Source organism: Canis aureus, chromosome 17 (genome assembly GCF_053574225.1).
Source record: "Canis aureus isolate CA01 chromosome 17, VMU_Caureus_v.1.0, whole genome shotgun sequence".
NCBI lineage: Eukaryota > Metazoa > Chordata > Mammalia > Carnivora > Canidae > Canis > Canis aureus.
The window spans coordinates 15521565-15540361 of record NC_135627.1 but is presented as its reverse complement, the minus strand read 5'-3'; the positions used below and the strand labels follow the sequence as shown (position 1 = coordinate 15540361).

At 42.7% G+C, this 18797-nt stretch overlaps 1 protein-coding gene across 1 annotated transcript in view; it reads right to left on the bottom strand.

Annotated features, from left to right (window-relative positions):
- ABCC4 (ATP binding cassette subfamily C member 4 (PEL blood group)) overlaps positions 1-18797 on the bottom strand; it is a 246477-nt gene that overhangs the window by 121908 nt on the left and 105772 nt on the right. Inside the window, exons 14-19 of the mRNA XM_077855182.1 lie at positions 13037-13133; positions 9154-9363; positions 7534-7674; positions 7121-7158; positions 6456-6550; positions 4529-4675 (exon numbers count right to left, since the gene is read on the bottom strand). Of these exons, the coding sequence (XP_077711308.1) occupies positions 4529-4675; positions 6456-6550; positions 7121-7158; positions 7534-7674; positions 9154-9363; positions 13037-13133 (728 nt within the window). The remainder of the gene's footprint in view (positions 1-4528; positions 4676-6455; positions 6551-7120; positions 7159-7533; positions 7675-9153; positions 9364-13036; positions 13134-18797) is intronic.

Genomic DNA, 18797 nt, shown 5'->3' with positions numbered 1-18797 from the left:
ACAGTGGATGCTAAGGAGTTCCTTTGCAGGTTCAAGAAAGTGAACAATTGTTCAAACCTCCACCACCCACCCCTCCCCAACGCTCAAACTCCTACTTATGCATCTCCAAAAATTCAGGATAGAATTGGAAAAGCCTAATTTCCCACTGAAATTAGAAAGCCTCATCCTTGGGACAAATCTAGATTTTTGATTAGGACAATACAAAAATGTGTCTCTCATTGTTCACTATGCCACGATTCACATTCCATACCTTACTGGGTACAAGCACGTTCCACTGGGAGGATAAAATTAACAAAAGCGACAGTTAGTACGTTTGCTTTTCTCCTTGTATAGTACTTAAGCCTAACTGAATCTTTCAGGAAAAAATGATATATACGTTGATACTTTCCTTATACCAGACGCATAAACAAGTGAACACACACGTCACTGCAGAAATATCAGTCATATGAAATGAACAGTGGCCACAACCCAGCATTAATTTTGCATTTCACTAAGAAAATAAACACCAACAGTAACTGACACCAGCAGGTTAATTTCTTAAAGCCAAATTAATAAACTGGAAGCAAACAGATTTAGTTATATGGAATCCATGACAGTCACTGCATTCAGCCAAGTGTTATGTCACCATTTCCAGAAATGAAGAAATAGGACAACTATCCACTCATCTTCTCTCCAAAACAAAGGGTGAAATCCTAGAGACTTTGTAAGAATAAAACATCTCTATGGACTCTACCGGCATGGGAAATACTGGTCATATTTCTCCCTAAACTCATGTTTGACTCAGGTCACAAGAGTGACCATATTCTACCCTTGGAATTAAAATATATGCAGCCAAGTTGTCAGCGGCTGCCTATTCCAGTTACTAGGTAAGAATGTGTCAAGTTAAAAAAATCCAAGTGAACTTGTTTGAGTTGCCAGACGTTCTGCGACAACACTCTTTGAGAAATTCGTTAATAAAGAGTTTAATATCTCAAACATAATAAATCACAAAGAGTTTTTAAATCTTTGTCAACACTACAAAATGCAAACTCAAGCTACAAAAAAAAAAAAAAGATTTTTTTTTCAGCTTTAAATCGGGAAAAAAAAAAATACAGGTTTATGCAATAAGGTGCGCGCTTACATTATCCCTGAAATAATGTAGATCATGCTGCCCTCTTGTGCCAGACATAAAAACTAAAACAAATTCAGCTCATCCAAGGAATATGGAAATAATCTCTTAATTTCTCAATGATTTCCTGTTGACCTGAGATTGATGTTATCTGTGAATTAAGATCTGATAGAACAGAGATGACAACAGAAAAATGTTGATCAGGGAAAAGGCACAGCCAAGGTGCAGCCCACAGCAAGGGGACACAGATCACGTCCACAAAGGCACTCTTGGACTCAAGGTGCAAGCAGAATGTGTGTGAAAGGCTGGAACAGCTGAAAACATGTGGCTCTTTAACACACACACAATACCATTACCAAAATCCACAGAGGAGGGAAGGCAAAAAGAAGAAAACTCACTTTTACCCTTCTGACACAACCCATTAGCTGATTCAAATTTTACCCCAAACAGTTTAAGATTAATTGGGTTATTAAAAATCAGTGGGTAATAAGATAGCTTATTTGCTTATGTAATGTACTAAGTAAACTTCAGGCAACCATACGTGGGTTCAAAATGGAGAAAAACATTAAGTCATGCAGCTTGGAGAGATGGAACTTTCTTAAAAAAATCAGAGCTCTGGGGGAACCTGGGTGCCTCGGTGGTTAAGTATCTGCCTTAGGCTCGGGTCGTGATCCCGGGGTCCTGGGATTGAGTTCTACATGAAGCTCCCCAAAAGGGAATCTGCTTCTTCTCCCTCTGCCTGTGTCTCTGCCTCTTTCTGTGGGTCTCTCATAAATAAATAAATAAAATCTTTAAAAAAAAAAAATCAGAGCTCTGAAGTGGTTAGACAGTCGTGGCTACCAAGCAGACACACAGACTATCCTTCTCCCTAAATCCAAGTCAACGAGGCTGGGATGTCAGTGGGGGGTGGAAACTGGTGTTTCGGGGCCCCTCAATGAAAGCATGGGTCTCTGCATAAGTTCAAAGCATATCAAAAAAAAAAAAAAAAAAAAAGCATCTCCATCCCCCTGATGAACAAACTGGGAAACAAAGGAGAAGGGAGACAGCACATCTGGGGTGGAAGCACCCATGAAGAAATGTAAAAAGACATTTCTACAATCAGCATCAAGGACTCTGAGCATATTTTGACACAGGTGGCAAGTGAAGCAGGCCACAAAAGGGAACTCTGGCAGGACATTTGCAAATCCATCTGAGGCTATGGGACGGGCAGTTCTAGGCATTACCTGGAACTGGCCAAAATACCTTCCTAGATCTTCTGTTTTCCAAACTCCAAGATGGTGTCAGGATTGTGAGCTCAAAGGAAGCCAACTGATTTCTCCCTGAGAGGGTGCTCTGAAGAACAAATTATTGAGAAGAGAAAGATCTACTTTGGGTCACTCTGCAGGCTGCTCAGAGGACACTGCTACTCAGGGAGCACACCACCACACCGGGCACCTTTATACATTTTGGGAAGATATTTAACAGAACTTAAAAATTGACATGTCTACCCCTCAACTTGAAAGAAATTGTGTTTTAAAAATACATACAAATCAATGATGTCTACCATGAAGCGTAATTCATAGCTTTGGCTTGTTCTTCCCATTGCCTTCAATGGTACAAAAAAAAATTTTTAAGAGGTACAAAACTTTTAAACAAATGGTAAAATCTACCACTTAAAATGTTGTTAATTTTTTAAAAATTGTTTCAATCTACTACAAAAAAACAGTTAATAACTCATGGCCCCTAAACATTCTGGGCAAACCAGGACTATCTGTGGAGTGTTTATTTGGGTTTCTGTTTTCTTGAAGGGATGAAGGCCAGCTAACAGATTTGGGACGGAAGAGACAAGATAAACACTAGTGTGCTGCTCTAAGATTAGTGACCTCGAACATTTAGACTGTGTCTCAAATCCTTGAATAATAAATAAATCAGCAAGTGGAGAGGCCTACAGGTCTTGAACAGGCGGAGTCTGGTTAACTGTGGCCAGGAGCATTCAGAGGCTGTGGTAACAGAAACACAGACCCACTTAATGTGCCAAACTTTACGACTGTAGCTTTCAAATTAATGGGCAGGGTGGAACGATGTGCTGGCTGTCAAATGTGTAAGGCCTCCAGTCCCGTTCTCACCACAGATGTGAAAAGACCACAGGCCCGTGGGGGGGCCTCTGGAGGTCACTATTCCTGTGCTCAGCATGGGGCTTGGGCCAAACAAATATGCTGAAAAAACTGCATAAAATCCATGCCTGACCAGTCTCCTTTAATCTTCACAACAGCCTAGTGAAGCAGGAAGGGCAGCTCTTATTTCCATTAACCAGGTGAGGACGGTCCAACCTACTACCGTTCCCTCACCAAGCCTAGGAATCCGTATGTGCTGACTGGGTGCCAAACACTGATCTACTCTATCCCCACAATGTCTTGCTAAGGAGGAGGACATAACATCCCCACTTCACAGGTAAGAACACTGAGGCACCTGAGTGTTACTATGACCATAACCAGCTATTACGATCAGTAGCTAATACCAGGTGTGAACCCAGACAGCTGGATCCACAGTCCACACTATGAACCATGACCACATCATGGTTTGCAATTCACCGGCTCAGCAGTATCAACATGCTAGGTCCTGGGTCACATGGCTGGTGAAGAACCAGGGCAGGCCTACTCCTGTGCTCCCACAAGCCCACTTCCCTGACTGGACAAGTCCTGTCAATTCTCTCCTGCATAAACAAAGCCACCCTGGGCCTGAACTGTAGGAACAAATGTTGATGGAACGACTCTTCTTCAGAAGCAAGAGAGGTCAAAGGCCTTGGGGTGGAGGAATCACTCAGACACCTCAAGGTGCACTCATGCCAAGGAAAGTATTACTGCAGATCTATTTGCTATGGGCCACAAAGCCTATAATATGTAACCAAAGGTCCACTTTAAAGCTAGAGCTTAAAGCCTTTATTGAAGAGAATGTTTACACTTGAATCTTGGGTTTTTGTTAATTTTTCATTATCATTTTAGGTAAACCAGCCAGGACAGGCATATGCTAGAGCTCCAGGATTCCAGAGAGAGTCCCTTGTGAGAGGACCCTTCATATTAAAGTATGACCTAGCTTCAGGGTCCATGATGCAGCCAATGTTCCAGCTGTACCCAATATAGGGTGTTTTGTATTTTGCCAAACAAATGCATTTCCTAAATCACAGTCTGCAAACTGAACACTCGTTTACACACACACACACACACACACACACACACACACACACAGAGGAATAGAAGCTTGCATGCACCCCATATTCAGATTCTGTCTGGTAGAAGCAAACTGTGAGTGGTGCTTTTTGTATAAAATGAATCAAGACACACTGCGAGGTGTTCCTAGTGACTCCTGTTTTCAAATGCTGAAATTGAATCAGACACTATGTCAAGAAGACAGATTTACTGAGAAACTTGGTGTCTGACTTACCTATTGGGTTTGTATCAAAGAACAACACTGGAGCTCTCAAAATGGACTCAAACATTTTGTTGTGCAAAGTTTGTGAAGAATTAACAAGGACATAGAACATCAACAGAGATCTCGCGATGCCAAAAAGAACAGTAGCCACCGTCAAACCTGAAATAAAAAAGCATCCCTCAGAGAACAACATCTCCTTTTTTTCAGCTGAAGCGTGTCAGGCAGTTTAGGAAGATATTATGTATCTGGTTCCATAAAACACGAGGATTCTGTAAGAGTTCAATGCATTTGCAAGATCCACTTAAAAAGAGTAATATAATTTCTTTTTCTCTGATTAAATAGAACCTATATGAAAAAAATCAAGTGTAAACTACAATTTCATGCTAGGCTTTTCTAATTCATTGACAAGTTCTACTAAAAATTCAGAAGAAAAAGAATTAAAAAAAATTGTTCATCTTCCCTTCTCCATTTACAGGTTTCATAATCTAAAACTGCAGTATGCTCTGACACCAACGTGTGAATTAACAGGGAACAGGGGAAATGATGTACCATTTCCTTGTAGAAAATGCTCAATTGGCTTTTAAAGAATATGAAAATACCACATTAAGTTGCAAATAGAAAAATCTCTCAACTGAATTGCAAAAAAATACAAATTATGTGTTAGCATCAAATAATCTCAGTGAGCAACTAATCGCTCATACCGAGTGTTTTATGTAAAAACACAAAGCATTTTTAAATGAACAAAATCACTTAAATAACAGATTTTATTAAGGACATAAATGAGTACCGATTATGCACGTAAAAATTAAAATCGCTTTCCTAACATCTCCTGAATTTCCAATGCTACACAGAATGTGGATAACTTCTGTGATAAATATGCCATCAAGTGCATTTTCTCCCCTTCAGATGACACATCACTGTTGTTTTAACTCTCAAAGCTGCTTTAAATGCCTGAACTCTGTCAACAGGCATTTCCCTGAGGACCCTCATCCTGCTTCAATGTGTAGCAAAACCACTCCGGGCTCCCTCCGGACCTCTCACATCCCAATGGTGTCGAAGGTAAATGGCTTCTGTGTTCAGGTTTCTAAGCAAATGATCAACGAAATAAATACCAAATTTCAGTGAGTAGGTTTTCACAAAGATCACTCGCTCTATCTTTCGGAAAGCTTGTATGAGCATTTGCGGTGAAAATATTTAAAATTTTAGATGAGGATTTCCTTTTAAAAGTATGTAATATCACATATATTCTAAGCACTCTTGTGAAAACAGAGCACAGTGTTTAATATTAGTCTGGCAAGCCAAATGTTAAATTAATCACACAGTTGGGGACGCGATAACATTGTGATCTCAAGGTAAGAAAGAGAAGGAATCCTAATTCCCAGACACTGGATTTTTTCCCTGCTTAGCTTCTCTCTTAAGTAATTAGTGAAGCCCAAGAGATGAGCAGTATGGGGAAGGGAGCTTTGCATACCTGCGAGGAAATAATGCTTTTATTTGGGGGAACCTTGCTGCCAGAGGATTTCATCCAAGTTCAATAAAAGCCAGGGGTTTATTCAGACAGAATTGGAACAATCCGAATCACAGGGTGGGGATCCGTTTCTAATCCCCTTGCCCATCCAAATAATGATATAAGATTTAGCTAAAGCAACCTATTAGAATAGACAATAGCCACATATTTCCAGTGGCTGATTTTCTGAATGCTCAATCCTGGTTTAACTTCCAAAATCCAGTACAGAGCAAATTAAGAGTCTTCATTCAACCTCTTTCTTCTAGTAGATTTTAAAAATAATTATTCTAATTAATTCACAGAGTAAATGCGACTCAGACTCTTAATCTGTTAAGACATTACTGAATTACTGCTGGAAGCCCTAGTTACTCACACAGGCTCATTGTAAGCACCTCAGACTCCCGGATAATAAAACGAATGATTAAACTTTACCTGAATAAATTCCTAAGTACCAGGGAAGATCGAGCTTCTCAGTGACATTTTCTTTTCCATCTACTGTGACATTCAGGGCACTTTGTTCATTTGCCCTGTGGAAAAAGGGAGAAAAAAATATTAAACTATAGATGGAATTTAGAACAACAATAACAAAACAAAACAAAACAAAAAAGCCTGAATTTGGGAGACATGACTAATGCCAGAAAAGGATTCCCAGCAACTAGGACACTTGGGTGGCTCAGTGGTTGAGCATCTGCCTTAGGCCCAGGTCATGATCCCGGAGTCCTGGGATTGAATCCTGTATCGGACTTCCTGCAGGGAGCCTCCTTCTCCCTCTGCCTGTGTCTCTGCCTCTCTGTCTCTCATGAATAAATAAATAAAAATATTAATAAATTAAAAAAAGGATTCCCAGTGTCAAAGGGCCTGGGTACATCCACCTTATAAAAATTCAACTTTCAGTTCTCAAAACTGTGGAGTATCAGATGTGGGGACAGACCATGGAAAAGTTACACTCTACCAACAAGAACTTTTTCTTTCTCTTCCTGGAAACTAAGGGAAGATTAAGACAGGAGGCTAAAAAACTCGCCTCTGCCTGACTCCGTGGCAAAGAGAGGCTGCCTGCCAATTTTATGGCACCTTTCATCAGACGTAAAACCACTCACCAATAGGACAGCCACCAGTCCTGAAGAACATAGGCAACCTAGAACAGAGAAAAATCATCACACATCACTTGGCACGCCAACACTGTCACTCACCTAGGGGGATAGTCAAAAGGCTCTGGAAAATGCACACAGCTCTTCCAGCTCTGGTCTATAGCAAGCCCAACATCCCAGGTAACAACACGTCAAGTAAGTGCCTATTACATTTTAAAATCTTTAAAAGACATTTTTCTAGAAGCTCTCTGTAATATACAAGCAACAGCAGTAAACGTCAGTTACTTTGTTCCCCAAGATAGCACGTTTCCATGCAAATCCAAGTGGACTGCAAAATATGGTAATAATAGTGTAAATACATATAGTGTAAGCAGTACTGTAATCAAGCTGAGGCCACAAAACAAAATAAATGCCCTATTTACCTGAGATGCGATGTTTAGTAGAATAAGGAAAACGATGACAAACCAGTGAGCACCGGCTGTTAAGTAATTCCTATAGGCCTTAAAACCAACTTTTCCTTCTGAACGCCTCTCCTCTGACAAAGCAACCTGTGTATTCTCAATCTGAGAAGGGAAGGGAAGGGGGAGAAGTAATAAGAGGCAAATTTTATATAACATACCCCAAAATTTCAAAAGTTCAACACCAGGTTCTGTTGGCAAAGCCATGAGAAAACAAGTCTATCTAACTTGCACTGGTAGGAGTACAAAAACCTCTATCTCCTGTGGAGAATGGTGTAAAAATATCTAGCCAAATCATGTATGTATTCACCACTGGGTGAAGCTATCCCAGTTTTAGGAACTGATTAGCAAAAAGGAAACATTGATTGTACAAGGTTATTCACAACTGTTTGGCTTTGCTTAAACGAAAGTTTCTAGCACATGCACAATGTACCCAATTCACGAGAAGCTTTTTCCACAATAGAGAAAATGATATGGAGCTAATGTAGATTATTTGTGTCACGCAGTGACAGAAACAGGAAACATAACAGGAGCTCAAAACATAGGCCAAATATAGTAAACTGAGTAGAAATAAAGGTTCAGGATAGCGAGGGATAGCACGTGGTCTGAATCTTCTGGCTCCTGAATTCAGAAATTGATTTGCAAGTCTGGAATGTTGAGGAACTAATCTGAAGCCTTATCCAAATCATCCAGCCTTTCAGATTTGGATTGTGAGGGTTTGGATATTGAGGACTACCTGAGATGTAGAGCATTTCTACACTTCTCTCAGGAGAACGTAGAACAAACTGATGTCCTTGGTATATACTGCCCTCCGCGATTTCAAAGATGGATAAGATGTGGTTCTTGGACTCAAAATGTGAGAAAGAAAGATGGGAACTAACTCTAAAGTGTCTGCTACCTGCCAGATCCTTCACATGTTCTACTTCTGTCCCATCAAAAACCATCTGACAATGGAACAAAATAATACCCATCAGTCATCTGCAGTGGCACAACATTCCGACCATATAAAAAAAAAAAAAGTTAACTGATTTAACGTCAACCATTGCAGGACTCGGTGGGAGGGGTCTTTAATGTTTGGGGACACCTGGGTGGCTCAGCGGTTGAGCATCTGCCTTTGGCTCAGAGCGTGATCTTGGAATTCCGGGATCAAGTCCCACATTGGGCTCCCTGCATGGAGCCTGCTTGTCCCTCTGTGTCTCTGCCTCTCTCTGTCTCTCATGAATAAATAAATAAAATATTTTGATTGACCGATTTAATGTTTGGATGCAAAAGGGAAGCCTAGTACCACCAGGGCAAGGAAGATTTACCTATGGTAAATTCAAGAGTTCCATCAACAGTATGAGATGCTGCTAGGAACTGTCAGCAGTATACCCACTCCTAAGCCCCATGAGATTTTCCATCCAGCACCCAAGGAGAGCCCTGATCAAGCTTGCTCCCTTCATTCTAATTCTACCAACTGCGTGAAACAAGGCTGTGGAAACTTAGAATCAACTCTGAGAGAAATGGAGATGTCATGAGCGTCACAAAAGGAAGATGCATGAGGAAGAGAAGACAACCAGGGTTTGCAACAAGAGGAGAACTCACATCTTGTGCCTCAGGAGCGCTATCTTTCAGTGAGTGTCTTGAAGATTGCTGGGACCAAAGAGAAGACTCTGAGAAGCTCCGAGTCCTCAGGATGGGAGATCCTGGAGCTGGACTCTGGTCAGCCTCCTCATTTTCCTTCTTCAAAAGAGAGCCGAAATCTACCCCGGATTTCAGAAACTCTGTGTAGGTGCCCTTTTGCACCATTTTGCCCTAAAATAAAAAAAGAATAATTTGACAGTTCATTTGCATTTGATAACATGAATCTAATATGACACTAATCAAAAGAAAAAAGTTAACCAGTCTTAGATTATAATTTTCTTTAAAAAAATCTGCTCTGACGCCTGGAATTCTGGTTAATACATCTAGTTCAATTCAACTGGACACAGAATTGACTCTTCTGTTCTCTGCCAAATCCTGTGGTAATTGCTGCAGACATACCATAAAAATATGGAACTCTCACTAACTTCCAGGGCATTTAAAGAAGCAAAAGCACAAACGTTCCTAGCATTATCAGTACAGTCTATTTAGACAATATGGAAATTAAGGCACATGTCATGTATTTAAAAGAACAAAGTCAAACTGGGGAGGATACTCCAGGAAAGAGTGAAGCTTGACACAAATGTGGACACAAGCTCCTGTGCATGGGACAGTCACCAATCAAATCTCTGTTGATCATGGCCCTGTTATCACATGCTGAACCGGGACAAGACATGTAGGAGGTAGCCCTGGACACAGGGTCATTATTCTGAAACTGCCGACAAACTCAGAAAATTCTCAACTGAAAATTCAATAGTTTACCTGCTAAAGTCATTAACTTAGGTAGCCATTAGAATTGGGTGATTCTAATGCCTTCGTAGTCTACACAGGTCAATGAAACCTAAGGCAGAGTCAGTGCAATCAAATTCAAGAAAATAAAGGTTAAGAAGCACCACTCATAAACATCCAATTAGCCTTTCCCAAATCAAGCAACTCCTTAAGCTCTAGCTAATCAAATATTTTTCTTGGAACACACACAAAATTGTGTGTTCCTCCTTCCTCACAAAGTTACATAAAATAATGTGGTGTCTTCACAGTCTTCTCACCCCACAAAAGAATACTTGGCTAATCTACTCAGTGGTAAACAAAATATTAGGCAAAGGGCAGCTCTGGCGAAGGCAGGCAGCCCGGGCCCTACCTGGTACCCACCCCCTCATCCCATGCACTGTGGTAGGCTATAGAGAAAAATCCAACAAAGCTTGTGGGAACCATTCTGATACTACAGAATTAGAAAATTATTCACAGTATAGTGCGCCTGGTCAATTGGGGGGGGGGGGGCAAAATTCATATGCCTTATTTAATTAACTTAGCACATTCCACTTAGTACGTATAAGAGGCAAAAAGAAACTAGTGGTCTAGAGACAGTAACTTCACTCAGCCACAAGGCACAGACAAAAGTGGACACAAGAGTAGCTATCCCCATACCCCACACACACACCTCAGCTGCTAGAGAGGGACCACACACAGACAGTAGGGATGGGTTAACTCATCTAGGGAAGCTCACTGGGAGACAAACGCTAGCTCTGACAGTACTGAAATTGGGAGTCAGGTCCTCGGAAAAAGTAGTAAGGGGACCCCATAAGATCCAGGACTGGCCAACCCACTGCTCAGTCATCCAGCCCATTGGCTTTATACTCCTAATCCTGCAAAAACCAAGGTTTTACCAGACTCGCTTCACCCCCTCTACACATGAAGTTAAGTGTTCTCAAGTCTGGGGACTCAGAGCTTCCTATTCCTAGAGGACAGGAGAAGAGCAGAGCTGTGAAACCGCTTCAAAAGAGCAGAGATTCTGCAGTCCTAGCGTCTTTCATAAGGCAGAACTTCATTTGATGAAGCGATGGTCTGAGCAAGGGCCTGCTAGAGCAGACCAAGATTAATGATTGAGGTGCTAAGGCTCAGAGCAAACACAAGCCATGACTGAAACATCAAACACCTACAAAAGTCTGGAAAAGTCTCATTTATCTCGAACCCTAAACCGGTGCTACGTGGGGGGTGGAATGGTGAGCCCCCAAAAACATACAATCAAGGCCCAAATGTGATACCTATGGATATGACTTAATTTAGAAATGGGATGTTTGTAGATGTGATCAAGCTGAAGACATACTGGAGTAGGGTAGACCCCAAATCCACCAGGACTGCTGTCACCATGTGACAAGAGGTCCAGACCAAGATGCTGCAGCTGGAAGCCAAGAATGCCAGGACTGCGGGCAAACACCAGAAGCCAGAAGAGGCGATGAAGGATTCTCCCCAGGAGCCATCAGGGAGAGCATGACCCTACTAACACCTTGATTTTGGCCTGGTAGCCTTCAGAAGGTTGAAGAAGATAAGCTTCCACTGTTAAAGCCCCCAGTTTTGTGGTACTTTATTATGGCAGCTATAGAAACTGACACACTAGGCCTGAGCCCATAATACCATCTTCCAACATTCACGGAGACTTCTCATTTTTTCTGCTGTTGGGACACCTGGGTGGCTCATTCGGTTAAGCATCTGTCTTCAGCTCCGGATGTGATTCTCAGTTCCTAGGACTGAGTCCCATATCGGGCTCCCTACTGGGCAGAGGTCCTGCTTCTCCCTCTACCACTCCCTCTGCTTATGCTCCTGCTCTCTCTCCCTCTGACAAATAAAATCTTAATACTAATTGCTTCCACTGTTGGGCCTCCAACAAACATCAAGAGGGATCTTTTAAAACTGTGCATTAGAACATAACACTCTGCTCTGGACTGTCCAATGGATTCCAACCCATTACTGAGCCAGCTAAGCACTGATCTAAATGCATCTTCCTCACATTTGCCCACTGACTCTACCTCAGATATACTGGCCCTCTGGCCATTCCAACATGTCGGATTAGCTCCTTCCTCGGGACCCCCATAAGGGGGACCACTTGCCTCTGCCTCCCTCCGCCTAGATGACTGGGTGGCCAACCCCTTCATGTCACTCAGGTCCCGACATACCACCTTCCCTGGGGAGGAGGTCATGCTATCAGCTGCTCCCCTCCTCAATCCCTCCGTTTACATCTACGCCCATAAGAATGCAAGCTGTAATGGCAGGGCCTGGTCTTACTGCTGCCCAGACTTTCACATGTACTGGGAATGCACAAAACACTCTGCTGGGAGACGAGGAACTGGCTATTCCCAGGAGCGCATGTCTCAACCAGGGGCACTCAGCGTTCCAACCATGCCTCTGTTGTTAACAGAGGACGCTCTTTCAGTAAACCGCATATGACAAATAGAAACATGTCTTAGTATCTCTACTCTCTAATACATGTTCACTTACATTCTGGAGGAGGAAAACAAAGCTTTCTTTGAAAAAAAAAAAAAAGGGGGGGGGGTGGGCAGCCCATGTGGCTCAGCAGTTTAGTGCTGCCTTCAGCCCAGGGCCTGATCCTGGAGACCCGGGATCGAGTCCCACGTCAGGCTCCCTGCATGGAGCCTGCTTTCTCCCTCTGCCTGTGTCTCTGCCTCTTTCTCTCTCTCTCTCTCTCTCTCTCTCTCATGAATAATCTAAAACAAAACCAAACCAAACAAAAACAAACAAAAAAACGCATCATCATTATCCTGAACAATGTTGCGAGAACAGTTAAGATTTAAAATTCTGAGGTAGCAATTTTATTGACTTTATGGTAAAATGGCTTGGAATGCAATAGGTAAATTTCTATATGTCTTTGGAGTCATGTTCTGGGAAGGACAAGATGCAAATAGGAGGAAGGAGAGGGAGTTTAGAACTAACCCGCGGGGCGGGGGCGAGGGAGGGGGGTGGTGGAATAATCCATGGAGAGACCTGCTGGGAGGTCTCACTTTCAACACATCGGAGTGCTAGCACATTCCACAGACTTCTAGAAATTACTTACTTCTTTCAATATCAGAATCTGACTTGCAGCTTTTAGGTACTGCAACTGGTGAGTCACTAAGATTGTGATCTTCTCATGCAAGGTCTGGCAAATACACCTACAAATGTAAAAGAATACAGTATGCAAAAACTGTTAATAGGGGTACTCCAAATTGAAAAACACACATTTTGAAAACACAGTGAGACAAAGACAATATCAAAGTCAAAGACCTATAGTTTAAGTACCAGGGCAAATACAAATCAAATTCAAATGTAAATCAATGAACTCCAGCAGGCCCTTCAAGTTTATCAGAAGTGTGAGTCCAGCTCTTCCAAGAAATTCTAAAAAGCAGTCCAGTGAAGGAGCTACCAAGTGCTAAAATTTCTCCTACTCTAAAATTCAACATTTATATATATCATGATGAAAACTGAGCAACATTGAGATTCCAAAACCTAATTGAACAGAAATACTAATTATTTCATACCTTTATAGGCATAGGAGAAGAAGGGATCTATGTCATACAAAAACATGTACACTTTTCTTAGTCTCCTAGGTGATTATGATTTATAAAGCATATAATCACCAAAAAAAAAAATCCTTAAATTCTCAGTGACCTTCACTAAAGAGCATTTTCTAGACACTTCTTCCCAAATACTATTACAAGACAAATGCTGGCATGCCCTCAATTATTGTCTATAATGTCCCCACAGTCAGTCCCATCCAGGAAGCATATCATCTTTCATTAGGACTGAAAATCTTCCTAATGTGAATATGAAAGAAGAGAATCCAAATGGCCCAAATCATAGTGGATTTCATCCATTGGCTCTAAGGACAGGCCAACTGTCTCAGATAAAAGCCCCTGTCAGTACTCAAGTTTTTTGTTTTTGTTTTTTTTTACAGTAACCCTACATACAACCTACTCCTTATTTTACAACCTCTTTTGCAACCTCTCCAGGTAAGTGAGCAGCCCAGACCAGAGGTACAGAGGGCCCAAGGCCCTCACTCTGGGTACCTCAGGCCCTTGCAGAGCAAATTTCAACAACATGGGCCAAAACTCAACCTGCTTAGTTGGGTCAGGTCAGGAGTTCTGGAGGTACCCGGACTAGAGTGTTCTAAGCCAGACAAGGCCAGGTGAGCTACTACAACTCTGTGAACCTCAGTTCCTCCATCTCAAAATAAGACTGCTGACAACTTATAGCATGTTCTGGGAAGAGTACTGATCAGCTCGATGAATGGCATGTTCTCCATCTTCTCTAACCCACAAATGGCCCTTTGCTTCAAACTCAGGACAGAAAAGTTCTAAGGGGAAACCTCTAAGACTGGCCCTGAGATCAGATAAGCCCCAGAATGACATGTACATACTATTATTCCATTCTTTGAGTCCAGAAGGATTGTTTCCCTTTTGACAGATCTTGGTGTGGCTTTCATTTCTAAGTGTGTTGACCGAGTAAACCCCTCTTTGGGCTTAACACAAAAGTGTTTAATGGAATTGGTTCTCCTTTATTCAAAATTCCATACTCACAATCCCTGAAGGGGCTATTAACCAAACAAATCTGATGGGGTTGCTATGTCCAAGATGGACCAAAGCAAGTTTTAAAAGGTTTCCTTCCTAACATTCCACCAAAGATAAAGGAATAGAATTACAATGATGTTATTAGGTGACACCTTTACATTTTTCCTCGATTATGTTTTATAACCAAAATCTCCACGAAAATGCTGTATTTGCCAAATTTTTAACAGTAAAAGTTTCCATGTCATGTCATTTAAAAAAAAAAAAAGATTCAGTAACAAGTTATGTAATGCTCATCCTGTAGAAGGGCTGTGTTAAGAGGGGACGTGTACTGGGCACCTGGGTGACTCAGTGATTGAGCATCTGCCTTCAGTTCAGGTCGTGATCCCGGGGTCCTAGGATTAAGTCCTGCATTGGGCTAGCCACAGGGAGTCTCCTTCTCCCTCTGCCCATGTCTCTGCTTCTCTGTGTCTCTCATGAATAAACTCTTAAAAAAAAAAAAAAGAGGGGACATGTACTATGATAGAGGGGATACAAGCAAGGCATTCGCTACCGTCATTCAATCAGCAGACATTTGTTCAGCTACCAGGCACCATTCTAAGTGTGTTCATATCCATAAGACAAGAAAACAGCCAACCCTCTCTGTATTGTGTGTGGAAGGAGGAATATCAAACAAATGCAGAGACTGCACTCTCGGGGCATGATGTCTGCTATGAAGGAAAAGCAAGGGAAGGACTGTGATCTTGGATGTAGGAGACCCACGCCATGCTATGGAGACAGAAAGGATCTGCACAAGGCGCCTTCATGCATTCACAGTGGAGTCAGGGTGGGGAGAAGTCATCAGTGCACCAGTACAGGGTGGGCTGTGGGAAGACAGAAAAGAACAGTCCCGCCCCCACACCACCTTCCCAGAAGGACAGGGAACAGCAGAAATGGCCTCAGTCGTCTCTGCCCTGGCACACTGCTCCCTGGCTCCTGGACAGAAGGATCAGGATTGGCAGACTGGCAGCCGTGAGAAAGGGACATGCCCCGATCAGGCGACTCCTTGAAAGCCAGCGTGGCCTGAGCACAAAGCACAGGTGAGGACCTGCTAGGACTGCAAAGAATGTTCTTCTCCATTTGAAGATGCTGAGCTGCAGCCTGCATGTGAAGGGGACCTGCAAAGGCCAAAGCAGTGAAGCTGAACAGGTGGCCCTGTGGGGCTTTCAGGTAAGGACTGGCTCAAAGAAGGGGGTATGCAGTACTGAGGGCTCTGGGGTGGACGCTTTCTAAAAGAAGACAAGCTGCATTGCTAAAACAGGTTAGCCTGGCACCCATTCAGCTAAGGGCCTCCTGCATGGGACAGAACCCACATCCACGTTTACAACATATAGTTGTAAAACTTGCAAACCTTAATAACCTTGGATATATATTCATGGCGGAAGTAAACTGTTAATGGCAAGGAGAAGTGTAATTCATTCACTTTTAATACAAAACACTTCACATTACTGAGCTTCAACACAACCGCCATCTTTCAGAGCATATTGTTCCGTCCAATTTTCTAGCTCGTTGAGAACATTCTCCAGCTGCTGCTGAGTGATTTCCTAAATTGCATTCGTGCTCCCTGCCCTAAGTTTCCCCCAAAGAACGTGGTTCTGATTAGCAAAACAACAATTTTAACAAGCTTGCTCCTATCAAGTGTATATCCAAAGCCATAAAACCCTAAAGGCGAGAGGACTTTATATAAATACCTCCCGTGTTCAAAGGAGAACTTGGGTGAGCTTCTGTGATAAGCACATTGGTACTTGGCAATGCGATCGGCATCCACTCTCCTCCCAAGGAACATAAGCACAGTGGCCAACAGACTCTGTTCTGGGAGTGGAGAGCTTGTGCAGACCCACCCCAGATGGGGTGGCACACATTGGTGAATTCAGGCGTTCGGGACAGAGAGGTGGGGCTGCTCCTGCTGCAGCCCAGGGTGCAAGGTAGGCTCTAGGTCTTGTCACTGCACTCAGTCACAAGCCACAAAGCGCGTTCCTAAGGGAAAATTCATTAACTCATGATCAGGAAGGGATGGGAAGGGGAGTGGGATCAAAGCTCTGGAGACCATGTCAAGCATCAGGGGCTTGGCTTTCTGAGATCTGAAATATTTGACACTGCTATGTACTTTTACTTTAAATTGTGGTAAAATGTGTATATGATTTACCATTTTACCCATTTGTAAGCATAGTATTCCCAATAGCATTATGTACACGCACACTGTTGTGCAACTATCACCACCACCTACCTTCAGAACTTGTCATCATCCCAAAACTAAGCACTCTGTATATAAACACTCATGGGCAGCCAGATGAGGGAATATTAGGAACCAATACTGAGGGGACACTGAGTCCCAGGCTTCTGGTATCCGGAGCCCAGGGCTGCCTCTTCCTCACACTGATGACTCTGCTAAACTCTCTTTACTTTGCTACTTAGGACTTTAATTTGGTCTTCCCAGCCTCTCTCCAAAATTCACATTGATGCCTTAACCCTCAGTACTTTGTAATTTGGTGACAGGACCCCTAAAGAGATGATGGACGTTAAAAAAATAAAGCCTCAGGGCACCTGGGTGGCTCAGTGGTTGAGTGTCTGCCTTAGGCTCAGGATGTGATCCTGGGGTCCTGGGATCAAGTACCACATTGGGCTCCCCGCAGGGAGCCTGCTTCTCCCTCTGCCTGTGTCTCTGGGTCTCTCATGAATAAATAATCTTTTAAAAATAAAAATAAGGCCTTAACTATGGGCCTGTATCTAATCTGACCTGTATTCTTAGAAGAGACTAAGACATAAGTAGATGGGGTACCCAAGATGGCTCAGTCAGTTAAGCACCCAACTCTTGGTTTCAGCTCAGGTCATGGTCTCAGAGGTGATGGTATTGAGCTTCACTTGGGGCCCCGTGCTCAGTGGGGAGTCTGCTTGACATTCTCTCCCTCTGCCCATCCCCCAAACACAAGCGTACTTGAGCCTCCCTCAAATAAATTAATCTTTTTCTTTTTTTAAAAAAGCACCTAAGGAGAAAGCCACCAGGGGTGCATACGCACAGAGGCAAACCCATGTATGGACACAGGAAGTAGGCAGCCATCAGATAACCAAGGAGAGAGGTCTCAAGAGAAACCAAAATGCCAGCACCCTGATCTGGACTTTCAGCCTCCAGGACTGGGAGAAAATCCATGTCTGTTGTTTCAGTCCTCCTTTGTAAATAACGAGGTTTTGTGCAAGATAATTTGCTAGAGAATCTATCTCTGGGCATAAGTTAGGGGATCAGAAGTGCACTGGAAAGCACCGGCTGGCTCTGACAATGTGAACAACAGTAAGATAACTGTGGGGTAGACATGATGCAATTTTAGCAAGAGCAAGTTCACAATGCTTCCAAATACGCCAGTCTAGACTCTGCAGGGAGCATGAGTCATGCATGTCAGGTTACAGTCTGTACAGAAAAGATCTAGAGTTATTCTACTTCAGTCAATTGGTGATGAAGACCAAATGAAAACAAATTCCAGAAACACAAAGAAAGAGTCACGAAATGAGCTAGATTCTAGATATCAGATTTCAAATTCAAGTTAACCCTACATTTGGGGTTCTTACATATTAATTCTAATAAGAATCCATGAAGCCATACTACAATAAGGAAAATAATATGGAAAAGGCATTCTTTTGTTTTAAAATTTTTAAAAGATTTAATTCATTTATTCATGAGAGACAGAGAGAGAGAGAGAGAGAGGCAGAGACATAGGCAGAGGAAGAAGCAGGCTCCTTCCAGAAATCCCGATGCAGAACTCGATCCCAGGACCCCAGGATTACGAACTGAGCCAAAGGCGGACACTCAACCACTGAATCACCCAGGTGACAATTTCTTAAAGATTGTATTTATTTATTTGACACACAGAGAGAAAGAACACAACTAGGGGAAGGAGCAGGCAGAGGGAGAGGAAGAAGCAGGCTCCCCGATGAACAAGGAGCCAGACATGGGTATGATCCAAGGACCCAGATGTGGGGCTCAATCCAAGGGCTCTGGGATCACGACCTGAGCTGAAGGCAGACACTCAACTAAATGAGCCACTCGGCCACACTGGAATAAGGCATTCTTAAATTCTAGACATAACCAAGTATTTCCTGATCTGCAGGATAATTAGCACAAACCAGCAAGGCCACTCCATGGAAGCTCTGTGGGCACTAAAAAAAATTCACTTCTAATATGCCACCAATAAAAATGATGATGGAAAAGAACTGGCAATTGAGTCCTACGTTACCAAGTCC